The sequence below is a fragment of the Megalobrama amblycephala genome, linkage group LG19, assembly GCF_018812025.1.
Source record: "Megalobrama amblycephala isolate DHTTF-2021 linkage group LG19, ASM1881202v1, whole genome shotgun sequence".
Taxonomy (NCBI): Eukaryota; Metazoa; Chordata; class Actinopteri; order Cypriniformes; family Xenocyprididae; genus Megalobrama; species Megalobrama amblycephala.
Genome location: NC_063062.1, coordinates 19,337,254 through 19,364,502, shown reverse-complemented (window position 1 = coordinate 19,364,502; position 27,249 = coordinate 19,337,254). Strand labels below are relative to the sequence as shown.

The 27,249-nt window shown below is 36.3% G+C and overlaps 1 protein-coding gene across 2 annotated transcripts in view; it reads right to left on the bottom strand.

The window, feature by feature from the left end:
- Nucleotides 1–27,249, bottom strand: part of ptprq (protein tyrosine phosphatase receptor type Q) — a 93,785-nt gene that overhangs the window by 47,276 nt on the left and 19,260 nt on the right. For both annotated transcript variants that reach the window (XM_048168058.1, XM_048168059.1), the window contains 15 exons: nt 25,922–26,019; nt 23,089–23,254; nt 22,708–22,968; nt 20,995–21,155; nt 17,493–17,607; nt 16,330–16,556; nt 12,706–12,775; nt 8,817–9,016; nt 8,450–8,690; nt 8,043–8,171; nt 7,685–7,831; nt 1,610–1,770; nt 1,107–1,518; nt 307–468; nt 40–219 (listed from right to left, as the gene is read on the bottom strand). In XM_048168058.1, coding sequence (XP_048024015.1) covers nt 40–219; nt 307–468; nt 1,107–1,518; nt 1,610–1,770; nt 7,685–7,831; nt 8,043–8,171; nt 8,450–8,690; nt 8,817–9,016; nt 12,706–12,775; nt 16,330–16,556; nt 17,493–17,607; nt 20,995–21,155; nt 22,708–22,968; nt 23,089–23,254; nt 25,922–26,019 — 2,730 coding nt within the window. The remainder of the gene's footprint in view (nt 1–39; nt 220–306; nt 469–1,106; nt 1,519–1,609; nt 1,771–7,684; nt 7,832–8,042; nt 8,172–8,449; nt 8,691–8,816; nt 9,017–12,705; nt 12,776–16,329; nt 16,557–17,492; nt 17,608–20,994; nt 21,156–22,707; nt 22,969–23,088; nt 23,255–25,921; nt 26,020–27,249) is intronic.

Below are 27,249 nucleotides of genomic sequence, written 5' to 3'. Positions count from 1 at the left end.
CACCAAACATTTGAGAGATTGTGTGTGTTGGTGTTTTACCTGTAAGAACTGCAGTGGTAGTGTCTGTCATCTGTCGTAATTCATGGTTTGTAAGGAGATTTTGTGCATACACAGCATAGTGCGTTATCTTGCCGTTGGGGTTGAGGGGCGGCTCCCAGTTAACCCGGATAGAGGTGGAGGTAAGATTCTGATAGGACACATTCTGAACAGAGCTTGGCACTGTGGGAAAACACTGGGGGTTACTTTATACAGTGGTAGTATAATATAACTACTGTAATTCTACTCAGAGGTCTGAAGGCATTTTACCCTGTTCAGTTGTTTTCACTGTAACTTGTGCAGAAGGTCCTTCCCCAATAATGTTTTTTGCTGACACGCTAAATGTGTACTCTGTGAAAGGGCTCAGTCTTCTAACCACATACATGAGCTGATCAGACGACAGGTCTGCTGCCTCCTCAATGGCTGGTAGGACTGTCAATCAAAACACAGCACACAGGCACAACCAATCAGAAAACAAAGTAACAGAGCGCAACAATGACTGCCCAACTTTTTAGCACCGATGATTTAATTTCCCATTCATTTTTTCCATTTTGATTTTAAAAAGTCTTCAGCAAGGAGTCACATTTATATAACAATAGTTATATAATTATTAATTAATTAAATGAATTAATAAATGATTAATAAATTACTAAAACTGAAAGGAACCAATTAAATCGATGAAAAAGTATATGGTGGACAAAAGTTTTTCAATTATATCATCAGCTTTAAACTTACTGATATTTATAAAATTTGTTTATATGAAAGGTTTCAAACCTAAAATGATGCCATAGTCTTTAGTTTTACACTTTTTATTATTAAGACACCATTTTAAATAGTTTTCGTACAGTGCACCACCTGACATTTTGGGGGTTAAATGTAACAAAACATAAAAAAAATCTGTAAAAAAACGGATAATGTACTATAATGTATTACCAGGACATTATCCAGTAATTTTACAGACATTTCCATTAACCCTAAAACACAACGCATTGAAGTTCAAAATTCTAAACAAACAAATTTAAACGTGAGTGAGTCCATAGTGGGTGAAGTCAGGGGGAGGAGTTATTTACCTTCTATTCCAATGGTAGTGGCATCTCTTGTTGGGAGGTTTGTCTGCTGCTGGGTGTAGTCTGTGGCCACCGCCCTAGTGGAGCGACGGGGCTGGGAGGGGCTTAAGTTATCCACTGGCGATTGGTCAGTGCCTAGAGTGAGAGCTGAAAGTTCAGTCAAAGGGCCCTCAGTTACAGCCTCAGTCTCAGCCTGAACAGATGCATCGGTTCTATCGTGGGTGACTGTGAGCCAGGGTGGAGACGTGTGGGGAGTGCTTGGAGTCAGAGGAAGGTCAGAGGGCAGTTCCGTGTCAGTGTTGGTAAAACTGCGACCCAAAGTGAGAAATGTTCCATATGAGGTGAGGGTGAACGTAGATGCTGTGGTGACGTCAAGTGACCTTGCATTGCGACGAAGTGGTTGAGACACAGCGTTCTGTAACAACAACATATAATCAGTGAAGCTAAATCATAAACAAAGATTTACAGTGAGTGTGTGCATACTTGTGTAATTTATTGTGTTTTACCTGTCCTCTTAGGGTGATGTCCTGTACAAGCGTTCTACGGTACAGTGCTAGAATCCGATAGTGGGTTATCAAGCCATTTGGTTGGCTCGGGGATCTCCAGGATAGACGAACTGACGTGGAGTCCACAGCCTCTGCTGTCAGATGAGATACAGCACTCGGGGCTGACATGGAAATCAATGCACACACATACAGTTGTTAACACACCTTGCCATATACTTAACCAAGGGTCCTCAGCATAGTTGGGAGTTGCAAGATGATGTAAAATGATTTAAAAAAATGCTTTAAAATAAAATTAAGAGCCAAAAAATAAAATAAATGAATAAAAATAAAACATGCTTTAAATCACACACGACCACAAAAGTCATGTAAATGTATTATTTATAGTAAAAAGTGTAAACCCTGAAGAACATTCAGTTATTGAAACTTTTATATTTCATTATTTTAATAAAAATATTACTATAAATACAATTAATAAAATATTGAATTAAATTCATTTAAATCGACACTAGTTTCTGTAAAATAGTAATAATAATAATAATAATAATAATAATAATAATAATAATAAAAGCTTCTGTCATTACAGCAGAAGTGCCAGAAATCTTGGGGGTCCTTAAAGGTGCCCTCTTTTTAAAAGATGTAATATAAGTCTAAGGTGTCCCCTGAATGTGTATGTGAAGCTTCAGCTCAAAATACCCCATAGATTTTTTTTATTCATTTTTTTAACTGCCTATTTTGGGGCATCATTAACTATGCACCGATATATAGGTTGCGGCCCTTTTAATTCTCGTGCTCCCCCTCCCCCGGAGCTCTCGCTTGCCTTGAACAGCATAAACACAGTTCACACAGCTAATATAACCCTCAAAATGGATCTTTACAAAGTGTTCGTAATGCAGCATGTCTAATCGCGTAAGTATTGTATTTATTTGGATGTTTACATTTGATTCTGAATGAGTTTGATAGTGCTCCGTGGCTAAAGCTAACATTACACACTGTTGGAGAGATTTATAAAGAATGAAGTTGTTTATGAATTATACAGACTGCAAGTGTTTAAAAATGAAAATAGCGACGGCTCTCTTGTCTCCGTGAATACAGTAAGAAACGATGGTAACTTTAACCACATTTAACAGTACATTAGCAACATGCTAACGAAACATTTAGAAAGACAATTTACAAATATCACTAAAAATATCATGATATCATGGATCATGTCAGTTATTATCGCTCCATCTGCCATTTTTCACTTCTGTCCTTGCTTGCTCACCTAGTCTGATGATTCAGCTGTGCACATCCAGACGTCCTGCCCTTGTCTAATGGCTTGAACATGGGCTGGCATATGCAAATATTGGGGGCGTACATATTAATGATCCCGACTGTTACGTAACAGTCAGTGTTATGTTGAGATTCGCCTGTTCTTCGGAGGTCTTTTAAACAAATGAGATTTATATAAGAAGGAGGAAACAATGGAGTTTGAAACTCAGTGTATGTCTTTTCCATGTACTGAACTCTTGTTATTCAACTATGCCGAGGTAAATTCAATATTTAATTCTAGGGCACCTTAAAAATACAGTCTTTGACAACGAGGAGCCTAGAAGTCAAAAAGGTTGAGAACCACTGCAGTAGACTCGATTGTGAGTACTTCTGTGAAATGTTATTTGTTTTAACTAAAGAAAATCTGCAAAGTGTATAGTGAGATATTTAACCACTTTTAAAACAAAAAAATATGTGCTGTATGTAAAAACACACTACTGTAAAAAAGATTTTAAATGTTTTTGAAAGAAGTTTCTGATGCTCAACAAAGCTGCATTTTTTAAATCAAAAATACATTAAAACCAGTAATATTTTTAAATATTTTTAAATTTTAAAGTAACTGTTTTCTATTTGAATGTATTTTCAAATGTAATTCATTATGAGATGCAAAGCTGAATTTTAAGCATCATTACTTGAATGTCACATGATTCTTTAGAAATCATTCTAAAATGCTGATTTGATGCTCAAGAAACATTTTTTATTATTAACAATGTTGAAAACAGTTGTGCTGCTTCATATTTTTTTGTGGAAACCATGATGCATTTTTTTCAAGATTCATTGATGAATAATAGAATGTTCAAGAAAACAGCATTTATTTAAAATAGAAATCTTTTGTAACATTATACATGTCTTTACTGCCACATTTTCACATTTGTACAATTCGTCACTTTGGAATTATAAGGTTAGCCTATATCTGACATTTTTGTCAAAATTGAGTTACATTTTGGGACATTTTTTTTTAGAAAACAAAAAGGGTCCATCCACAAAGGAGTATGGAATGCAAAAATTTTGAAGCTCAATATCTCAAAACTGCTCAAAATGCAGACAGAACTTTATAATCCCAAGGTGGCAAATTCAGTGCTGAGAAAAGCACAGCCCTTTATTTATCACACATTTTCGGCATTGGATGCTTTGAGGCCTTCAACCAAAATCTAATTTTAGATAAAAGCAACCCTAAGTGAACAACAAATAACCTTTCTTTTTTTCCATGCATTTAATGAGCATTCAGTTATGCAGCACCAACTGGCTCTGTATGAAAAAGTCATTTCCTCCAGCTAAATTAACCCAATTAAAGGTACAATTAGAGATAGCCGATTTCAGACAGACTTAATTACAACCACACCACCTAAATATAAACCTCATTTATAACTCTTACTTATTTTGACCCCCAAGTTTCTGAACACAGAAATCGCAAACACGTACATATTCCCTGAGCATTTAGAGATTATTTTCTCCATACAGATGAGTATGGAGTTATCATGTTAGCATGGGTGCCACTATGTCTCCATCAAGCATACACAAACACAGTTTGAGAAAACATGACAACAACAATCAATCACAGCAGAGGTCATGTGATGTCAACCTGAATGTCACAACTGAAGGAACCAGTAATTCTCCACTGCAGTGGAAAATACATTAATTTAGAATTTGTGACAATTCATCCATGAATCACAACTAAAGTGTAGCTGGGTCATGCAGTAAGAAAATGGGGTGAAAAAAAAAAAGGATTTCCATTTCAGTGGTATCTAATGTGATTTAATGCTTCTTTGAGTTGCAGTCAGTACAACTACATGTGGTTCAGCTAGGTATTGCATAGACTTAATTACCATTGAAATGTTTGGGGTTGGTAAGATTTTTTAATGTTTTTAAAAGAAGCCTCTTATGCTGACCAAGGCTGCATTTATTTAGGGGTGTAACAATACACATAACTGACGGTTTGAAGTCAGTGCGGTTCAGTACAGCAGGGGGAGAAAACTAAACAAAATTGTTTTTGTTTTTTTAAACAGTAGTTTACTGAACAAATTGTGTCTCTGTCTTTTTAATGAATTCAATTATAATTCAAGCTGCAAGCAGCGTTGAAAGGGCCCTCGCACCAAGGCTCACCGCCACCCATTGGCCTTAGGAAAACAGTGGGCGACATGCATGTAAGCGGGTAAATACAGGAGAATTATGGCAAAGTCATTTCGACGTGCCACACTTCCTGCTGCCAACAGGTGGCGCTTTGACTATAACTGAATATTGCCATGTAGATGTCATCAGGCCAGGACTACAGGGAGTGCAGAATTATTAGGCAAGTTGATTTTCTGATCATATTTTTTTCCCAAGGACATTTTACCAATTCCAATCCACATCAATCTTAATAACTACTATTAATATTGTTTTTAATCATTTATAAGTGATATATAATTGTTCATGAAGGCTGGAAATGAAAAATGCCTTATATTCAGGTGTGCAGAATTATTAGGCAAGTTTTCTTTTACAGGCAAAATGAGCCAAAAAAGAGATTTAACTCAGACTGAAAAGTCAAAAATTATTAAATACTCATGAGAAGGACGCAATACTAATGCAATACTAGAAATTGCAAAGTTAAAGCATGACCAAGGGACAGCAAAATGCTCATTGGGTCAGCGGGGTCAGACAAAAACAGGTGGAAAAGAAAAGACACATGTTAACTGCAAAATAATTAAGAATTATGTGTGAAACCATCAGGAACCCTTTAGTCTCCAGCGCCACCATTTTCCAGAACTGCAATCTACCTGGAGTCTCCAGAAGTGCAAGGTCTCAGGATCTCAGAGACTTAGGTTAGCTAAAGAATCCTAAAAAATGACCCGCACTTGATAAGAATCACAAGCTGAAGTGTTATAAAATACATGAAGACTGGGTTTTTATAGGCCTTATAAACAGACAGCTTGAGAGTGACTCCTGAAGGACCAGCACCACATCCTCTTGTACCACTGTTTGAAGAATTTATCTTCCAGAATCTGGCAGTAAGTTTTGGAAGATCATTTTTAGTCCATCTCTGCAAGACAGACATTTCAGGATAAGAGATGGACTAAAAGTGAACTCAAACACCTTACTGCCAGATTCTGGATAAATTCTTCAAACAGTGGTACAAGAAGATGTGGTGCTGGTCCATCAGGAGTCATTCTCAAGCTGTCTGTCTATAAGCCCTATTAAAACCCAGTCTTCATGTATTTTCTAACACTTCAGCTTGTGATTCTTATCAAGTGCAGGTCATTTTTTAGGATTCTTTAGCTAACCTAAGTCTCTGAGATCCTAACACCTTGCACTTCTGGAGACTCCAGGTAGGTTGCAGTTCTGGAAAATGGTGGCGCTGGAGACTAAAGGGTTCCTGATGGTTTCACACATAATTCTTAATTATTTTGCAGTTAACATGTGTCTTTTCTTTTCCACCTGTTTTTGTCTGACCCCGCTGACCCAATGAGCATTTTGCTGTCCCTTGGTCATGCTTTAACTTTGCAATTTCTAGTATTGCATTAGTATTGCGTCCTTCTCATGAGTATTTAATAATTTTTGACTTTTCAGTCTGAGTTAAATCTCTTTTTTGGCTCATTTTGCCTGTAAAAGAAAACTTGCCTAATAATTCTGCACTCCCTGTATAATCAAACGTGGAGTTTGGAGCAAATCGGACATTGTATGCCTGAGTTACAATAACTTCCTGTTTCGTGGCATTAATCGCAAACATTAGCACTTAGCCAAGTGTTTCATGATTTAATGTGTTTCTAGCATGTTTGGTAATTCATGGCATATACAAATGTGTTTCTGGGAATGAATTACAGAGCAAAGCATGCCATTTCCTGTTGCCAGCAGGTGGTGCCTTGACTAACTGAATATTGGCATGTAGATGTCTTTAGACCAGGACTCTTATCAAACATGTGAAGTTTGGGGGAGATTGGACACTGTATGCCTGAGTTACAACAGCTTCCTCTTTCATGGCGAAATGTCAATCTTGGTCAGGCCGCCACGGACACGCCATGGACACGCCTTCAAGGAAAACTCAAGATCTTTGCAATGTAACATTGCTAAGGCCTTAAGATTAGACTGACCAAATATGATGCTGATCTGGTTAAATCTCAATGAGGACGTAATCACAGTGTAAAACAACTCAGAGAAAATTCGAAATATCTGACTTCCTGTTGGGTTTTCAGATTTTGCACCCAGGGACTTTTTTGTAGGTATTGGGCTGTTAGATGTGTCTACCGAATTTCATACTTGTCCATGAAATGTAGCACGCAGGCCGCTTAAATGAAATTTTGTAGGTGGCGCTATTGAGCCATTTTGCCACACCTAATTCTGAAACCTATATCAGAGGTACATTTTCAGCACTTCTGACACGTGTGCACAGTTTCATGAGTGTTTGAGCATGTTTAGGCCCTCAAAAATGCGATTCATTTCAGAGAAGAATAGTTGACTGAGCAATTACAATAGGGTCCTCACACCATCGGTGCTCGGGCCCTAATTAAAAGTTTAAGGATAACAAAAAAAATTATCTCTGCTAATTCTGTAAACTATATAGGGAGCCCTTACTTGCACATTACTATAACATTAAAGGTTCAGATTCCAAACTATTAGCCTAAATTCAGTTGCTAGATGACTAAATTTGATAAAACCTCCCTTTGGGAAAATATAGGCACATACTCAACTGGAAAACAAAATTAAACATGAAATAAATCTGTTCTCTTATTCTTAGGCAAATCCTAAACTAGTAAGCCCTCATTTAGGTAGTAAACGTGTGTGTGTTTTCACCTTCTGCCAGTGTTGTAATGTTGACCACTGCTGCCGGTCCTGTGGCCCCCGCTGATTTGGCCATCACATGGATGTAGTATTGTGTGTATGGAGTCAGTCCAGTATAAATAAATGCTTGATCGATTGTGCTGTTCTCACTAATAAACCCTGAAATACACATATACATGCACCACATTAACAAACAAATGATGAGAGGATGTGCTTTGAATTAAGTAGTCTGGAGCATGTGTGCTAAACGCAAGGTCATCCTGCTTTATATTCTCACTGGTTTAGATTAAGGGCTTGTCCTTGTGTGGTGTCATACTGATAGTACAGCATTAATGGTAAAGACATTGGTTTGATGGTCATGCGGTGTTACCTTCAGAGCTGTGGAGCTGGATGACGTAACTGAAACGTCCTGTGGTGATCTTTGGTGGGTCCCAAATTAGAGACAGAGATTTGGAAGTGATGTTTCTTAAAAGTACGTTTTGCGGCGGGTCTTCAGGGGCTGCAAAACACATTTTTGATTTGTTACAGAAACTTGTGATTATGTATTACTTTGTTGAATATAAAGAACAGCATTTATTTGAAACAGAACTTTTTTTTATAACAATATAAATGCATTTAGTGTCACTTTAGATCAATTTAATGCATCAGTGCTGAATAAAAGCATTTATATATATATATATATATATATATATATATATATATATATATATATATATATATATATATATATATATATATATATATATATATAAGAATTAAATGTGTGTGATAGCATACCAGCCTCCGGCATTCGGACCATAGTGCTGGCAATCTGTCCCTCCCCATCGCTAGTGAAGGCGGAGACTTCAAACACATAAGGTGTGTAGGGGCGGAGCTCATCAATCTTTACACTGATTGGAACACTCCAGATGGAGGCGGGAGGTACGGCTGAGAGCGTAACCGTGGGCAACACAGCAGAGGTTAACTGGGAAGACTCGGACGGGCTTGGAGTTCCACGAGATAAGATGTCTGCTGCATCCTAGGAGACACATAAATATCCAAAACTAATTGTAAAAGATTGGTAGATCAATGCATAAGGTGGTTTGAATTTGGTTCAATTGTCTTGTATCACTTCAAATAAACATTAATGCAAGTAAGGATGTACGTTGCAGTGAGGCAGAGCTCCGTTCATGATGTCCTCTGCTTTGAGCTCCAGCGTGCGGACAATCTGGCCTGTTCGAGCATGTTTGACTTTCACTGCGAACTTGGTGATAAGGCCATTAATGCGTACAGGGAGAAACCATGTCACTAACACCGATGCGTGATCATCAGCAAACGCTGTGAGGTTTGACACCAGACCAGGGGCTGAGAATGAACAAAAATACATGGATTAAAACATAGGTATACACATACTCTAAACAAGCAGAATGAAAATACGAGTTCAAATAGATTGAATTCTACACATTTGTTCAAAACAACCTAGTGAACTGCCAACTTAGCCATCACTATTAGACATCAAACACTAGGCGGCAAAATTATGCTAATATATAAACTATTGTTCAGTTTAGGGTCAGTACATTTTTTAAAGTTCCCCTTTATCCCTTAAAACTCATCTTTGATCATCAAAATTACATATTTAAATGTTTATTTCTGCGACAAAAAAAAAAATCTTAATTCCCTAAAGTAGCTTGAATGTAACTCTACACCCTTGCCTCATTTAATATATACAGATCTATGAATAGAGGGTATGCACGTGACGTCACCGTCGACCGTTACGACTGCGGTTACGCCCACTGAGTGGCAAAAGACTGAGCGGCAGCATTGGTTTTCAGCGCGAATGTCGCGAAAAATATGGAGGACCAGGAGTGCCACTTAAAAATAAAAAGAAGAATCAATTAATTAATTTAATAATTCAAGCATAAAAATGTATATAAATGAATCACTTTTTATATGGGCAAATTAATAGACATATTTAAAGTTGTTTATTTAATTCCTGTTTTTAAATGTAGTTTTATAAAACAATAGAAACACACACAAAACACACAAAACGGGAAAGAGCTTTGTGATTGACTGTACAAATAACTTTGGCACAAAACCCGAGGTATATATTTAAAGAGTGCCGAAAGCTACAGACAAAAGAAGCAAATGGATCACTGCAATTCACAGAAACAGCTGAACTCCAGCAGAGAAACATGGATTTGCAGTTATCATTTGTGTGGAATTGTTGGATTTTGAGGTAAAATCATACCATATATATTGAATTGATATATATTATTTTGACAACTCATCAATGAAATATATTCCATCGTATATTCTGCATAATTGGGTGTTTTTAAATGAACACTGACAAAAACTATTCGATAAAACTATGTAAGTTTTAGGGCTGGACAATGTGACAATATAACATTGATATAAGTGATTACGCGGATTTAAACCTACCTATATTGTAGTTATATATAAAATATTCACAGGCAGATTTGCTTTATGTATTTCCCCAGCGTCGATAACAGGCATATAAATGTCAGGAAACACGACTCCTGGCGGCATGTCAATATCCATGGATTAGGTTTATTTGACAAGTTGCAAGGAACACTTTCGAGTCTAAACTTTAGTGTAATCGTTTGTTTTACTCGCGTTTTCGCAGTTTCCCCTATTAGATCCGCGGTGCGTTCCAAACGGGATATATCGCCCTCCGAAGGGCACTTCGGAGTGAAAATAATCATGGCCGCCATATTGAAGGGTCGTTCCAAACCAAAGTGCTCAAAACTGGCCACTTCAAAGGGCCCTTCGGAATGAAGGATTTCGAAGGGAACAACTGATGGACACTTCGGGCCCCCATGATCCTTTGCACAGGGAAGTTGTTTGACGTCACAGAATGGGTACAGGAGGTTAGGAGTTCGATTTTAACTATAAAGGTATGTATAATATTTTTCTGTACTACTGTAATATTTAAACGAGTTAGATTTGGTACATTATTATGGTCAAAATGACATTGTACTTAAAAAAAAAATACTTTACAGCTCATTTATCAGTCCATTCAAATGTTTCAAATACATAGATACAATATAGCCTACATGCGGTAAACCTAAAATAAATAAATAAATAAATAATAACGTTAAACAAAAGGCGCAGCTTGCACAATTTATCCTCCTTGATTGTCTCGTTAAGATGACGCTGAAGTGCGTTCCAAAAGAACAGTTTTTTTTACCCCTACACCCTTCATCCCTTCGAAGCTCTCACTCCGGAGGGTAAACCCTCTGAAGGGATTAGGGCATAGGGATGAGCCCTTCCGAATGGAACGCAGGGCCAGTCACGCTGCAGGTTTTTTAGCCACTCAGTCCACCTGAGGGAGCGCGTTTTCGGCGGGAAAGTGACGTCGATGCACACCCTCTATGATAATTAGCCCCGCCTCCACTCACTCGCATAAGCTCAGACGAGATCCACTCGGTCAACTGCCTGAGGTAAACGCTGCACATTGGTATCGCTTTTTACAACATCGTACACATAACAGTAATTAATATGTTTTAGCGTTTTGCTTGACTACTTTATCAAACAGCTAATACTGTGTTGCTAATGCTACACAAACCATGTTCACATTCACGAGTCAGACTTCTAACAATCAGTATCCTTAGAAACACTTTGAACGACACAGAATGTCAGTGGAGAAAGGCATATAATTCATAACATAACATCGTAATATGCATCATACACCCGTCATATTGCTAAATCTACCTATATCTTATTTTTCATATCAACAGAAAAATATACTGGGATAACCTTCTTTTAAAGTTTTAGTTTTAAAGAGAAAATATTCAGCAATGGTGTTGACTTATGAATTTGCAAATGGTTTGTCTTAAAGCATGTTAAAAACACCACATAGACATATAAACAACATTAACAAGTTTTTAAAAGTAGTCTCTTATGCCGACCAATGCTTACAAATGCAGTAAAACTGTTAAAGGGATAGTTCACCCAAAAATGAAAATTTGATTTTTATCTGCTTACCCCCAGCGCATCCAAGATGTAGGTGACTTTGTTTCTTCAGTAGAACACAAATGATGATTATTTTTAACTCCAACCGTTGCCGTCTGTCAGTCAAATAATGCGAGTGGATGGGAACTTCTACTATAAGAGTAAATAAAACTTGCATAGCGGCAGTGATGTCTCGCGCATATACTTCAATGAGAGCGAGACATCACTGCCATTGTCAGAGCGCAATCAGACCTCACTAACGAGTGCTGAACGCAGTTGAACATAGTGGTTTATTAGAGTTAAAAAATGATATAAATACTGTTCGGTTTCTCGCACAAACCGATCGTTTCATGTCTTAGGACATCAATGTGTCGTCACGAGCCACAGGGTTTAATTTGGACTTGTCTATGCAAGTTTTATGTACTCTTATAGTAGAAGTTCCCATCCACTCGCATTATTTGACTGACAGACGGCAACGGTTGGAGTTAAAAATCATCATTTGTGTTCTACTGAAGAAACAAAGTCACCTACATCTTGGATGCGCTGGGGGTAAGCAGATAAACATCAAATTTTCATTTTTGGGTGAACTATCCCTTTAATATTATGAAATATTATTACAATTTAAAAGAACTATTTTCTATTTGAATATATTTTAAAATGTAATTTATTCCTGTGATGACAAAGCTACATTTTCAGCATCATTACTCCAGTCTTCTATGTCACATGATCCTTCATAAATCATTCTAATATGCTGATTTGATGCTTTGAAACATTTCTTATTATTATCAATGTTGAAACCAGCTTTTGCTGCTTAAGATTTTTGTGGAAACATTTTTCAGGATTCTTTAATAAACAGAATGCTACCAGTAAGACTCCTAATTACACTTCACATGGGGAGAACCATTTCTGTTTTGCACCTGTGACCATTAACAATATTGCCCATGTTGCCCATGTCCATGAAGACCATTTCAAATCACTTACATAAGATGCCACCTTTGATGGTATAGCTACCTCTCTGGGCATTGAAGCAGCTCACTAGGGTTTTGAAAACAGCTTATATGAAATATATGGATCCTGCTTACGGGCCTCTGCTGTTTTGTAGTACAGAGATTGGCTAAAAGGTCCAGTTCCTGCTTTATTTACTGCTGCAACCTATAAAGAAAAGACAGAAGCAAAGCTTTTAAAAAGCAATATACTAAAACCGCACATAGCTTAAGAACGTCTGTTTGATTTATCACCATGACTTAGCAGAGGTGGTTATATAAACACTGTGAATGAAGATTCCAATGCAAGATGATCTACTCCAGACAAGAGATCCATCAAATACTGTCACACATACAAACACAGGCTCGCACAATAGCTTAGAGAGTCAATTCAGAGTTCACGGTGTACCCAGCCAATGAATTCACGAGACAAATGAGGGAAAACAGAGATCCCTCGTGGATCCAGAGTTCTCTGTAGGACATGAATAATTCACAGTTGATAAATTATTGAGTGAGATCAATGGAATAGAGGCCACTGGCAACTTTCCCATGGACAGTTAATCCAGTAGTGTCTGCTGAACGCTGGACCTTCCCTACAGTTTAATGAAAACCAATTTCAGAAAAGTTTTTGCTGGCTGCTGTGTCTTACACCACACCACAAAGACATTAAATAAACAGAAAACACTAAAAAGGGAAGTGAAGGGGGCTCTAACATTTCAGATACACATGGGGTGGATATAATATCAGTAACATCTATGAATGGAGGACTTAATAAGGAGCAGGTCGTGCTTTTGCTTTCAGAAGAGCTTCAGTTCTTTGGGGAATTGTGTAATTCAGATCCCAGAACCGTGGGATATTGCACCATTCCTCAACAAGAAGCCTGGAGCTCTTTGGAGTTGGAAATGAATTGGAAATATATAGAATTTCCCATGATATTTAGACATTGAAAGTCTTTGTAGAGCGTATGGAGGTAGTTTCTCATGACGTCACATCTGAATTTGTTTAGCAGTGTGTACTAGGACAGATCTGCTCTGGAATGTAGGTACATTATAGGGCTTTTCACACTAGAAAAACTTAATCCTGGTTTATCTTGCTTCACGTTTCACACTGCTCATAATTTACCCGGGGTTACCAATTAATACTGGGTATTCATAAGCTGACTTTTCACATTGTACATTCCTAAACCCATTGTTAACGTCCTTATTTGCATATTTGTGGTGTCAGTGCCATTGGTCTCTTCTAAACTCAAATAGTTGTGTTTTCTGTCACCATTTGACATTTTTTTCTCTCAAACGCTGAATTTACTGTTTATATACAATGCGCAGTGTTCCCTTGACTGAATATGGGCACGCTATTGGTTGTCTGTTATTAAAGGGTTAGTTCACCCAAAACTGAAAATCCTGTCATTTATTACTCACCCTCATGTTGTTCCACACCCGTAAAACCTTCGTTAATCTTCGGAACACAAATTAAGATATTTTTGCTGAAATCCGATGACTCAGTGAGGCCTGCATAGCCAGCAATGACACTTCCTTTCTCAAGATCCATAAAGGTACTAAAAACATATTTAAATCAGTTCATGAGAGTACAGTGGTTCAATATTAATATTATAAAGCGACAAGAATATTTTTGGTGCGCCAAAAAAAAAAAAAAAACAAAAAAAAAAAAACAACTTACATAGTGATGGCCGATTTCAAAACACTGCTTCAGGAAGATTCGGAGAGTTATGAATCAGCGTATCGAATCATGATTCGGATCGCGTGTCAAACCGCCAAACTGCTGAAATCACGTGACTTTGGCGCTCCGAACCGCTGATTTGATACACTGATTCATTATGTTCCAATGCTTCCTGAAGCAGTGTTTTGAAATTGGCCAACACTAAATAAGTCGTTTTTTTTTTTTTGGTGCACCAAAAATATTCTCGTCGCTTCATAATATTCATATTGAACCACTGTCTCACATGAACTGATTTAGATGTGTTTTTAGTACCTTTATGGATCTTGAGAGAGGAAATGTCATTGCTCCCTATGCAGGCCTCTCTGAGCCATCGGATTTCATCAAAAATATCTTAATTTGTGTTCCGAAGATTAACGAAGGTCTTACGGGTGTAAGTAATTAATGACAGAATTTTCATTTTTGGGTGAACTAACCCTTTAAGCATCTAGCTGTAACATTCTAACACTGCATCGTTTCACACTTTACAAGGCCCCATTTACACCAGTTCTTTTTCGTTTTAACGCATACGTTTTGCTACGGTTATGCCTGTCGTTTACGCCGGAGTTGCATTTCAGTACAAAAGGACCAAAACGGAGACTTTTGAAAAAGATGGCGTGGCTGCCCACGTTTGCTCTGAGTATCCTTGACATCGATGATTGTGTAAACAATAACATGGAGACTAAACTGCAGTCTTTGCTGGCTTTGTTGTCATTTTTAGCAGCCATTGTGCAGTTAAACTCTGCATTTTTTTTAATACTGCAGCTACCTACATGCGCAAGACGCAACTGTTTACACTTGTACGTGCATGCCCAGTGTGCACGAACGGTCATGTGACATGCATTTTCGGTCGTGTAGTATAGACGGAGATCATTTCTGAAATGCTGTGGAAATGCCAGTGTAGACAAGGATCGTTTTCATTTTAAAAATGCACTAGCCCAACTTGGCATCGCAATGCGGGGTTAACACCGCAAAAGCAGTGCTAACCCTGCTCCGGAGCAGGGCTTCATAACCCCGGGTAAAAAGCAGTGCTAACCCCGCTTCTAAATTATAAGTGTGAAACATTCCTTTACCCGGGTTTAAAAGTGGTGTTTAGAACGATGATAACCCAGTGCAGTGTGAAAAGCCTATATGAGTGGAGTTCACCCTCATGTTTTCTTTTGGCATTATTATGCATCATATACACTACCGTTCAAAATTTTGGTGTTGGTAAGATTTTTTTATGTTTTTGAAAGATATTACTCTGGTCTTCAGTGTCACATGATCCTTCAGAAATCATTCAAATATGCTGATTTGGTGCTCAAGATTCATTTTTTATTATTATCAATGTTGAAAACAGTTGTGCTGCTTAATATTATTGTGTACATTTTTAGGATTCTTTGATAAATATAAAGTTCAAAAGAACAGTTTATTTAAAACAGAAATATTTTGTAGCATTATAAATGTCTTTAATGTCACTTTCGATCAGTTTAATGCATCTTTGTTGGTATAAAGTCAATAAAATCTTTCAATATATATAGTTTTGAGCAAATCATCAAAACATTTATATTTTTGTCAATTTCTGTGTTTGTGCTCCTATGGTTAATGGGCTTTCTGTGGCTGTGGACAAGCAATTTCATCAAAATAGACTTGCCAGGTAGTTTCTGAGGATGTACTTTTGTGACATTTAGAAACTGAAGTGTGCTGCCTCTTGGTAAGCTTTAACCACAAACCACTATTCTTGACACTTTAATTATTTTTATAGTTTTTCTGAACAATGCATTTGCGGCTAGGCTGAGAACTGTCTGCATCATTTGTTATTTCAATTTAGTTCCTTTTTACAGTTCTAAAAACAACACAAAAAACTGCAGTATTTTATTATGGTGCTGTGTACATATTTTGAGCAGTTTAAAATACACTATATCCTGATTCTATAATGTAAAAATCTATGCTGTGGTTAAATTATACTTTGTGAATGAATATTTGCTATCACATAAACTATTGAAATGTGTGTGAAGATCAAGCGTGCACCTTGATGTTGTACGTTGCTCCAGGGGTCAGTGTGTTCAGGAGGGTTTCTGGGATGTCCAGGCTCTTGATGACCTCAGTGAAGGTAGGGTCGGGATATGGACACATCTCCTTGTATTTGATGACAAATGAGTGAATTGAGGGGTCAAGGGGCACCGGCATCCGCCAGGACAGCAGGATTCCAGTGGAACCAACCCGCTCACCTTCTGGCTTAGAGGGGGCCGCAGGTACTACATACAAACACACAAATAATTTGAGATTTTTATGATGCGTTTGATATATTATCCTATTTTTACGGCAGCTTTATTGAATACTTGATTCTAATTGGTTAATTACAGCAATTTTTTTCATGTAGTTTTTACACACAATTCATTTTTAATTGATTGTCACTTCTTTCATTTGTGTTGCCATTATATCCTCATCTTCTTCAATGAAGCGGGACGGATATTGTTGCTCGTCCAGGTCATTATCAAATTTAGAGGTCTTTCAGAAGGCGTTCGGCTCGCTAACAGCTATCTGTTGTTGTGGAAGTGTCAGCCATTTAGGAGAATAACAATATAAAGCCATCAGAAAGCGTGACCCGTCCATGCCATTCTCAGAGGGACGAGCAAATCGGCAACCGAGGAATCTGACACCGACCTATTAAAGCCTGCTAACTGGAATCAGCATCAATTATGCAAACATAAATATACACACATCTCAACTGGAAAAAAAGTGCATATGGATTCATGTACAACATCTCAAAGGGTTTCATCTTTCAATTTTCATCACTGGTTCTAACCTTACACAACAATGCTTTAGTACAGAGATGGTATCAGATTGTAATACCATGGTACTTTGATGTGTATCATGGTACCTAATGATTACTGCATTCATGTACCATGAAATTTACATGGTACTCCAAAATACTTCAAAGTATACTGCCATAGCCAGTGATATTTTTAATCATTTTTATTTTATTTTTAATGTTTCAATAGAAATAGAATTAAATAGAATTTTGCAAAATCCATACAAATACTACAATGTTTTCACCTGACAAATAAAATCCTCAGGAGGAAGTCTAGAGGAATATACAGGAACTATGGGAAAATACACATAAATAACGAAAGGAAGGCATCATTTTTATTAAAAGAGGATAGTAGTTTAAAAATGAAACACAGACTTACAGGACTCAATAGTTGTGACAAGTATTCGGCTGACAGGTGAGCTGAACCCTGACGAGGCCACTGCATTGACCGTAACTGTGTATGATGTTCCAGGGGTTACACTAGACACTTGAGCCTAAAACACAGAATATGCACAATACATATACAGGATAATTATATATCTACATCCTCAATGAACATATGGGACGTTCTCAAATATGGTAACAGAGACGATTAAAAGATTTAAAAGACAGAATTCTATAACAATTTTCTATATTAGATAATATAAATTTATAAAACTTTTTCCCCTTGTATTATGTTCAAATTCTGGGTACAATTTTCATGTTGTAACTAAGTCAAATTGACCCTGATTAGATTCAATAAATCACAATCACACGTTCTCACACAAAAATAAACATGAGAGCAAATTATTTTTAAAAACATATTTAACAACTAGTTTTTAACTATTTGTTTTTTGTTTTTAAATGAATATTATAAACAGCATAGTAACTTTTTTTTTATTTAAAACATAAAATTTCGGTTCCAACAAAGCCAAAATCATGTGTTTGATTCCCAGCAATATTAACATTCTTGAATAAATGTAAAATTAAATATGCTCAGATGGTAGTTGAGAAACTTTTTTTTTTTTTTTTTATGTCTGTGCGGAAAACATAAAAATCATCAGAAATTTTGTACACGTATTCCAAACCTTTGCAGGCATGTTCATGGGTCACTGTAAGATAACCCTGCTTTTAAGCCTAAACTTGACATAAACTGTAAACTTCACATCTGACTGGTTGATTGGAATGTTGTTGTACTTGGTGAAATCATGTTCATGACCCTAAATGAAAAAATGTCATAAAAAATATCCTAGATTACACTGCAAAAACTGCTCTTACTTAGAATTTTTGTCTTGTTTTTAGTCAAAATATCTTAAAGTTCTTAAATCAAGAAGCATTTTCTTGACAAGTACAAATTATTTTCTTGTTTTCAGGAAAAATAAATCAAAATTAAGCATGTTTTTCCTTAAAACAAGCAAAATAATCTGCCAATGGGGTAAGCAAAATAATCTTAGTCCAAACTGAAAACAATATTATATAGCTTATTCTTGGTTTGAAATATGATTATTTTGCTTACCCCATTGGCAGATTATTTTGCTTGTTTTAAGGAAAAACTTAATTTTGACTTATTTTTCCTGAAAACAAGAAAGTAATTTTTACTTGTCAAGAAAATGCTTTTTGATTTAAGAACTTTAAGATATTTTGACTAGAAACAAGTCAAAAACTCTGGAGTAAGAACAGCATTTTTTGCAGTGTAACCAATATTTCCGACAAGTCAATTTTGTGTTTTGGGTCAAACTGACCAGCAACATAAGTCTGCTACATGATTTGAGACACTATTGATGGAAGATTAACTGGTGTTATTGCTATAATAAAGAACTTAAACTCTGATTAGTAATCATGTCCAAAGGTTAATACATATTTATGACAGGCTTTCATGGTAGGAAATTGAATTAAATGAAAAAAGTTTTGAGAATGACCTTTATAATGGTAAAATCTTATGTCTTCTTGTTACTTGTTTTGTTGTATTAGTATTAGTATTACTGAATGGTGTATAATTGTTCAAATGATATAGCCTGTAAAAACTCATTTTCAGTACATAAAGCGTAGTAATATCTCACAACATCTTGCTGAGTCATGTCTCTTCTGAGAAAGCTGAAGCATAATGTGCTATAAAATAAACCTCAGGTAAAACCAAAAAGTCAGTACTAGATAATAAACAGATTTGCCTGACTGAGGACAATGACTAACATTAATCAAACACATCGCAATATTATTCCAAAATATCACCATGCATCAAACCGCCCTCAAAAACACAAGGAATTTTGTCCATACATAGACACCATCAATAATCCATGCACCTCTGACACTCCCACAAACAGGCACACTTTTTGCAAGCAAATCTTCTCGAGTTACCATGCATTTCAAATGATAACCATTACTGGAAATGATTGAATAAATGCATCTCCTGTGGTCTTTTGTCACATGTTCTCAAACACAAAGTTTGTTGAGTAACGTAACAGCGGCAGGCTAAGTTACCGTACGTGATGTCACACCACTTGTTCCAGAAAGACAATAGTCTTATCAGATCCGAGGATAAAATAGCCTGACAACACCAGTAAAACAAGATAACATGGTAAAATCTAATCCATGCTTACATGCGTTACATAACGTGTATATATTATAATCCACACTTCTATGAATTTCACTGCAAATAAATAACAAAATATCAAATGTTGCAAGAGCTTTTCTTAGAACTAATTTTGCAATTTAACTAACCTAAGTTCCAAAAGTAAGGAGAAAATATAAATTGTAAAGAAAATCTAAATGATGCACAAAAGGAAGTATCCAAATTCAAAGCGAAACTTTTAATTGTTGATGGCAACTTTTATCAGAAATGTTATGATTTTCAATTATGAATGCTCTACACTATTAATGCATAAAATGGCAATTCTTTGCAAACATAAAGTCTTGCTCAAACAAGACGAGTCAATATACAGTGATATTTATCACACACTCAAGTCTTTGTTTGTTTGGTCGAACCGTCGTATTAAAGAAACACAAGCCAGTTCAAGAATTCCTCCAAGGTCGTGTAGCGTCTCACCATCACTCTCTAATAGACCACAGTGTGTGTGTGTGTGTGAGAGAGAGAGAGTGTGTAAGAGTTCAGCAAACTTTTATGAGAAGAAATCTATTTTGCAGGGATGAAAATTTCAGAATATTACAAAATTGTCTCCCTTTAAAGGGACAGTTCACCCAAAAAATGAAAATTTTGTCATTACTTACTCACCCTCAAGTTGTTCCAAACCTGAATGAGTTTCTTTCTTCTGATGAAGATATTTTAAAGAATGCTGGTAACCAGACAGATGATGGTAGCCACTGACATCCATAGTAGGAAAAAAATACTATGGAAGTCAACGGGTGTCGTCAACTGTCTGGTTACCAGCATTCTTTAAAATATCTTCATCTGTGTTAAACAGAAGTTATTTAAAATAAATCTCAATACAATTCTGAATGGCACTCGACCCTGCTATCTTGAGTATTTAATTTGGTATATGGTAAAGCGTAAAGCATGTCATGTAATGCAAAACCCATGCAACGCAAATACGCAACTGATGCCTACCTGAACGTTCCCGAGGCCCGCGTACAAGATAACCAGCAGGGGCAGACAGGATGGCATGATGGCCCCTCACTAAGAGAGAGCTGGTGAATGCGTGACCGGGGTAACTAACCGGTGGTATGTGAGTGATCAGAAACAAACTAGTCCCACCACCAATGCTAAACCTATTATTAATGATCTTCTCTCTCTCTTTCACTCTCTCTCTTGTTCTCCAACCTTCCTCCACACACTCCGCCCAGCTGACACAGATACTCTTCTACCTGACACCTGGCATATGGCTGTGGGAGAGATCTGTGAGTGACTCAGGGTGTGTGTGTGTGTGGTGGGGGGGGGGGGGGTGTACCTGGACGTAGCTGTCTGCTGTGGTGTTGATGGTAATATTGCCATGGTCAGGAAGCAGTTGGATCACGTAGTTCTTATCACATCCAGGTGATGCCAGCCAGCGGAGTGAGAAAGTACGAGGTGACACGCTGATCACACGCAACCCTTCAGGACTGGCAGGCACTGAAACACACAGATTTGGGTTGTTCACAAAAAAACAAATGCATGTATATATTTTATAGACAGACAAATGCTAAAAATTAAATTCGGTTCACTTCCATCCATCCATCCGTCTTAATTTATATAGCACCTTTCAAATAAATTCAATGCAATTCAAAGTAAACAAGCAATTGCCATAAAATACAAATATAGCAATGAAAATAACACTAAAATAGTTTAGAATAAAACAGTAAAAATGATCAACAGTGAAATGTTCATAAAGCAAAAGTGATTAGAAATGATAGTGATGTTAATAAATGGTTTAATTTGATTAATTTCAGTTTGGTTCAATTCAATTTGTATTCAGTTCAGATTGGTTCAGTTCAATTTTAACAACTGAATCGAAATAAATAATTACAGTTCATGAATAAGTTCTGTTCAATTGATTGTTAAATTCAGTTCGGATTTGTTCAAATCAATGCAAGGCAAATCAGTTCTGTTCAATTAAAGGTGCCCTTGATTCAAAAATTGAATTTACCTTGGCATAGTTAAATAACAAGAGTTCAGTACATGGAAAAGACATACAGTGAGTCTCAAACCCCATTGTTTCCTCCTTCTTATTTAAATCTCATTTGTTTAAACGACCTCCGAAGAACAGGCGAATCTCAACATAACACCGACTGTTACGTAACAGTCGGGGTGTACGCCCCCAATATTTGCATAATGCCAGCCCATGATGTTCCCAACATTATAAAAGGCATTAGACAAGGGCAGCCAGTTAATGTATGGATCTGCACAGGTGAATCAACAGACTAGGTAAGCAAAAACAACAGCGAAAAATGGCAGATGGAGCAATAATAACTGACATAATCCATGATATCATGATATTTTTACTGATATTTGTAAATTGTCTTTCTAAATGTTTCGTTAGCATGTTGCTAATGTACTGTTAAATGTGGTTAAAGTTACCATCGTTTCTTACTGTATTCACGGAGACAAGAGCCGTCGCTATTTTCATTTTTTAAACACTTGCAGTCTGTATAATGCATAAACACAACTTCATTCTTTATAAATCTCTCCAACAGTGTAGCAATTAGCCGTTAGCCATGGAGGACAGCCTCAAATTCACTCAGAATAAAACTTTAACATCCAAATAAATACTTTACTCACATAATTCGAAGCATGCATACAGCATGCATGACGAACATCTTGTAAAGATCCATTTGAGGGTTATATTAGCTGTGTGAACTTTGTAAATGCGCTGTAATATAGTCGACAGCTGGTGTGGCAGGGAGCACGCGATTTAAGGGGGCGGCGCACTGAAAAAATCAGTGCATAGTTAATGATGCCCCAAAATAGGCAGTTAAAAAAAATAATTTAAAAAAATCTATGGGGTATTTTGAGCTGAAACTTCACAGACACATTCAGGGGACACCTTAGACTTATATTACATCTTGTGAAAGAACGTTCTTGGGCACCTTTAAAGCTTCGTTTGACAATACAAACTGTTCTAAAAAAGTTTTAGAGGAATTAGAACCTTTCATCATGTAAAGTGCATTTTGGGTAACAGTCTAACCTGTGTGTATGGTGATCGTGGCAGCGGTTCCACTGATGCGGTTTCTGAAGCGTTGTACAGTAGTGTTGTAGGAGCAGCTGCTCCACAGGCCATTGACTGTGACCTCCTGTAAGTGTGGACTCACGTCTAACGTCCAGATATGAGAGCTGTTACTGATGGTCACTTTATAGAAATCAAAATAGCCAGCAGCTTGTTCCCATGCCACTGTGGCTGACGTGACGTTGACATGAGACACAGTGAGTGAACATACACCTGCTGGCCCTGGAATAAAAAAAATATATAATTGCATAGAATGACATTTCTGTTTGTGTATTGTATTTTTTTTGTATCTGTATTTGTAAATGATACTGAATGTAGAAAGCATCACTAAGAGATTCTCACTAGTAGAGATGTTTTTGGATGTGGTCTGGCTGAAATCTGACCCCAGGAAGGACTGGATCTCAAACCTGTAATCACTTCCTGGGGTCAGGTCATGAATCCTGACACTGTTTCTATGGAGATCAACCTGGTGCTGCAGAGGGAGGTCACCTGCGAGGCCATATCGAAACTAAAGAGGAACAAATGAAATGAAAGCAAGCAAGCAACACAAATAAAATAAGGATAGGCATAAACTTCAAACAATATCGTTCAACAGATTTGGGGTCTGTAAGATTTTTTTTTGAAAGAAATTAATACTTTTATTCATCAAGGATGCATTAAATTGATCACTATTGAAAGTAAATCTACATCTATAAACTACATTTATAATGTTTCAATTTTTTTTTTTCTTTCTTCAAATCAGTGCTGTTCTTTTGAACTTTCTATTCAGCAAATATTCCTGAAAAAATGTGTAAGTTTCCACGAAAATATGAAGCAGCGCAACTGTTTTCAAAAATGATAATATTAAGAAATGTTTCTTGAGCAGCAAATCAGCATATTAGAGTGATTTCTGAAGGATCATTTGACGATTCAGAATGGAGTAATGATGCTGAAATATCAGCTTTGTATGGAAGAGGATTAGGGCCAAGCAATAATAAAAAAATAAAACCATCTTGAGATTAAAGTTGTTAAATTTCGAGAAAAAACTCGTTAAATTTCGAGAAAAAAGTCGAGATAAAATGTTGAGAATAAACTCATTAAATTACGAGAAAAAAGTTGTTAAATTACGAGAACAAATTCGTTAAATTATGAGAAAAATGTCGTTAAATTGAGAAAAAAGTCAAGACAAAATGTTGAGAATAAAGTAATTAACGGATTTATTCTCGCAATTTAATGACTTCATTCTCGTAATTTAATGACTTTATTCTCAACATTTTATCTCGACCTTTTTCTCGAAATTTAACGAATTTGTTCTCGTAATTTAACGACTTTTTTCTCGTAATTTAATGACTTTATTCTCAACATTTTACCTCGACTTTTTTCTCGAAATTTAACGAATTTGTTCCCGTAATTTAACGACTTTTTTCTCGTAATTTAATGACTTTATTCTCAACATTTTATCTCAACTTTTTTCTTGAAATTTAACGAGTTTTTTCTTGAAATTTAACAACTTTAATCTCGAGATGATTTTACTTTTTTTATTATTGCTTGGCCCTCATCCTCTTCCGTAGCTTTGCATCACAGGAATAAATTACATTTTAGAATATATTCAATTAGAAAATAGTTTATTTTAAATTGTAAAAATATTTCACAATATTTTTGCTTTATTTTTGAACAAATAAATGAGCCTTGGTGAGCACAAGAGACTTTTTTTTTTTTTTTTTTTTTAAAAAAAAAAAAAAAAAAAAAAACTTGAAAAAAAATAAATTACTATCCCCAGGCCTAGTTTCACAGACAAGGTTTAGATTAAGCCAGCATTAGGCCTTAGTTCAATTAGGGCATTTATAGGATTAGTTCACTTTCAAATAAAATTTTCCTGATAATTTACTCACCCCCATGTCATCCAAGATGTTCATGTCTTTCTTTCTTCAGTCGAAAAGAAATTAAGGTTTTTGATGAAAACATTCCAGGATTTTTCCCCTTATAGTGGACTTCAATGGCCTCCAAATGGTTGAAGGTCAAAATTACAGTTTCAGTGCAGCTTCAAAGGGCTTTAAACGATATCAGACGAGGAATAAGGGTCTTATCTAGTGAAACGATCAGTCATTTTGAAAAAAATACAACTGTATATGCTTTATAAACACAAATGATCGCCTTGCACATGCTTCCGCTTTCCGTATTCTTCAAAAAGCTTACGCTGTATGTCCTACGCCTTACCTATTCAACTTACGGAAAGAACGTGGCGCCAGTTCCGTTTTTTTTCGTAAGTAACTGTAATTTTGACCTTCAACCGTTTGGAGACCATTGAAGTCCACTATAAGGAGAAAAATCCTGGAATGTTTTCATCAAAAACCTTAATTTCTTTTCGACTGAATAAAGAAAGACTTGGACATCTTGGATGACATGGGGGTGAGTAAATTATGAGGAAAATTTTATTTGAAAGTGAACTAATCCTTTAAGTAGCTTTTATAATTGTACCTTTGCTGGTGTGCATCTTGAGACAAAACAATGGCATTGACATATTTTAAGATATGTCAGTACAAGTTAAAAACAAGCATTTTAGTCTGGGAATAGTATTAAGCCTTGTCTGTGAAACTTTTGAATGGTACTATGTACATAAAATTAGAAACAAAATTAAAAATCATGTTAGTAACCCAGTCAAAGATCTGGGACGCTGGCAGAGCTAATCTAGCATAGGGGTGACCATAGAATTGAGGACTGGGAGATCATGAGAAGTCATTTTAACCCAGGTTATTCCAAAAAGACTTTACACTGAATGAAAAACATCTTCTCAAGTGTGCAAAATTGTATTTTTACATCATACACTCAAATACCTTCCCACTCTTTGTGAAGTAAAATGAAGGATTGGCACTCATGTATAATGAGAAAGGCAGAAACCTGAGCACACAGGGCTACAGGGTGTTGCTAGGCTACATTTCAGCTGAGACGGTCATTATGAAAGTTTTAACAAGTGTGCAAAGGCGCCAACACTAGTCTAGTCAAGCTTACGATAAAAAAAACAAACTTATAATAACTCATTCCACATAGCCGCTTCAAAATTCTTAAGCATTTAGTCTATAAAAACAAACAATCAAACAAAAAAAAATCCAATGTGAAAATACACTCATATACAACTACCAAATCCCTATGTTAAACAGATCTCGATACTGATTGGATGATCAAAAAGTCACCCTACCCTGTAACCATCCACTCTGCCTGGTGGGTGTGTCCATATCACATACATTCTGCTCACTTCTTGTTCAATGAAAGTGAGGTCACCAGGAGGTTCTGGAACTGAGGTACAAAAAAAAATTAATAATAATAATAATTACGTGAGCATGTGTGAGTTTACAGCTGATCCAAACCATAGTGAGCTAGATGGAATTAAAGGCATCATAATTGCTCATAAGGCATCATCAGAACAAACTGTTCCAAATTCAGGCAGCATAATTTGAACTAAATAGGCTGTCAGGAAGTTTGCATTTGACACTGTCCTAACAAAAAGAGCCCACCGTCATGTCTCTATGATATTCTACATTCTTATGGCCAATTCAAGAGTAGCATTGCACACATCTTTCACAGAATGCAATGCAATATGCTCAGTGAAAAAAAAAAGATGAGTAAATAATATTTTTATTCAGCAAGGCCACAATCAAATTGATCAAAAGTGACAGTAAAGACATTTTTAATGGTAAAAATACTTGTATTTCAATTAAATACTTATATAAAAAAAACTTTCTATTCAAAGAATCCTGAAAAAAAAAAATCAGTCACTCATCTGCCGGAACTCGACTCTCTTGTGAACGCTCGCAAGGCTGTTGCCGGAAGCAGCGATTATAGTTTATAAAGTTTTAAATATGGATATTTTTCTTACAAAACCCATTGATTCGCTTCAGAAGACATTTAATATTGGAGTCATATGGATTATGTTTATTATGAATGGATGATGGGGTGAACTATTCCTTTAACAACCTTAAACTTTTAAATGTTTTACCTAAAACTATTGATAAACAGATTTAAACCCAATATATGCTATATATTTTTATGTTTACTGGATTATCGCTTTAGCTTAAAGGTACAATTTGTAAGATATTTGCAGTAAAATATCCAAAAACGACTAGGCTAGTGTTATATATTTTGTCCAGCTGATTGCTAACAATATCTCTAATGTTTTCAACTACTTGTAAATCATGAGAAAATTCCCATTCTGGCCTTCAAGGGCTACCAATGGGTTGAAGATTCAAATTGCAGTTACAATGGAGCTTCAAAAGGCTCTACATGATCTACAAATCCTGGAATGTTTTCCTCAAAAACCTTAATTTCTTTTCGACTGAAGAATTAAGACATAAACATCTTGAATGACATGGGGAAGAGTAAATTATAAGGAAATTTTAATTCTGGAGTGAACTAATCCTTTATTGGCACACTAACATCAAATTCTGTTGAACTGGCATCACACGAAGAGCACTTTTTGTAGGATGTTTGTAAGAAAATGCTAAGGGAGTTGCTACCTAAGTGGCGTGT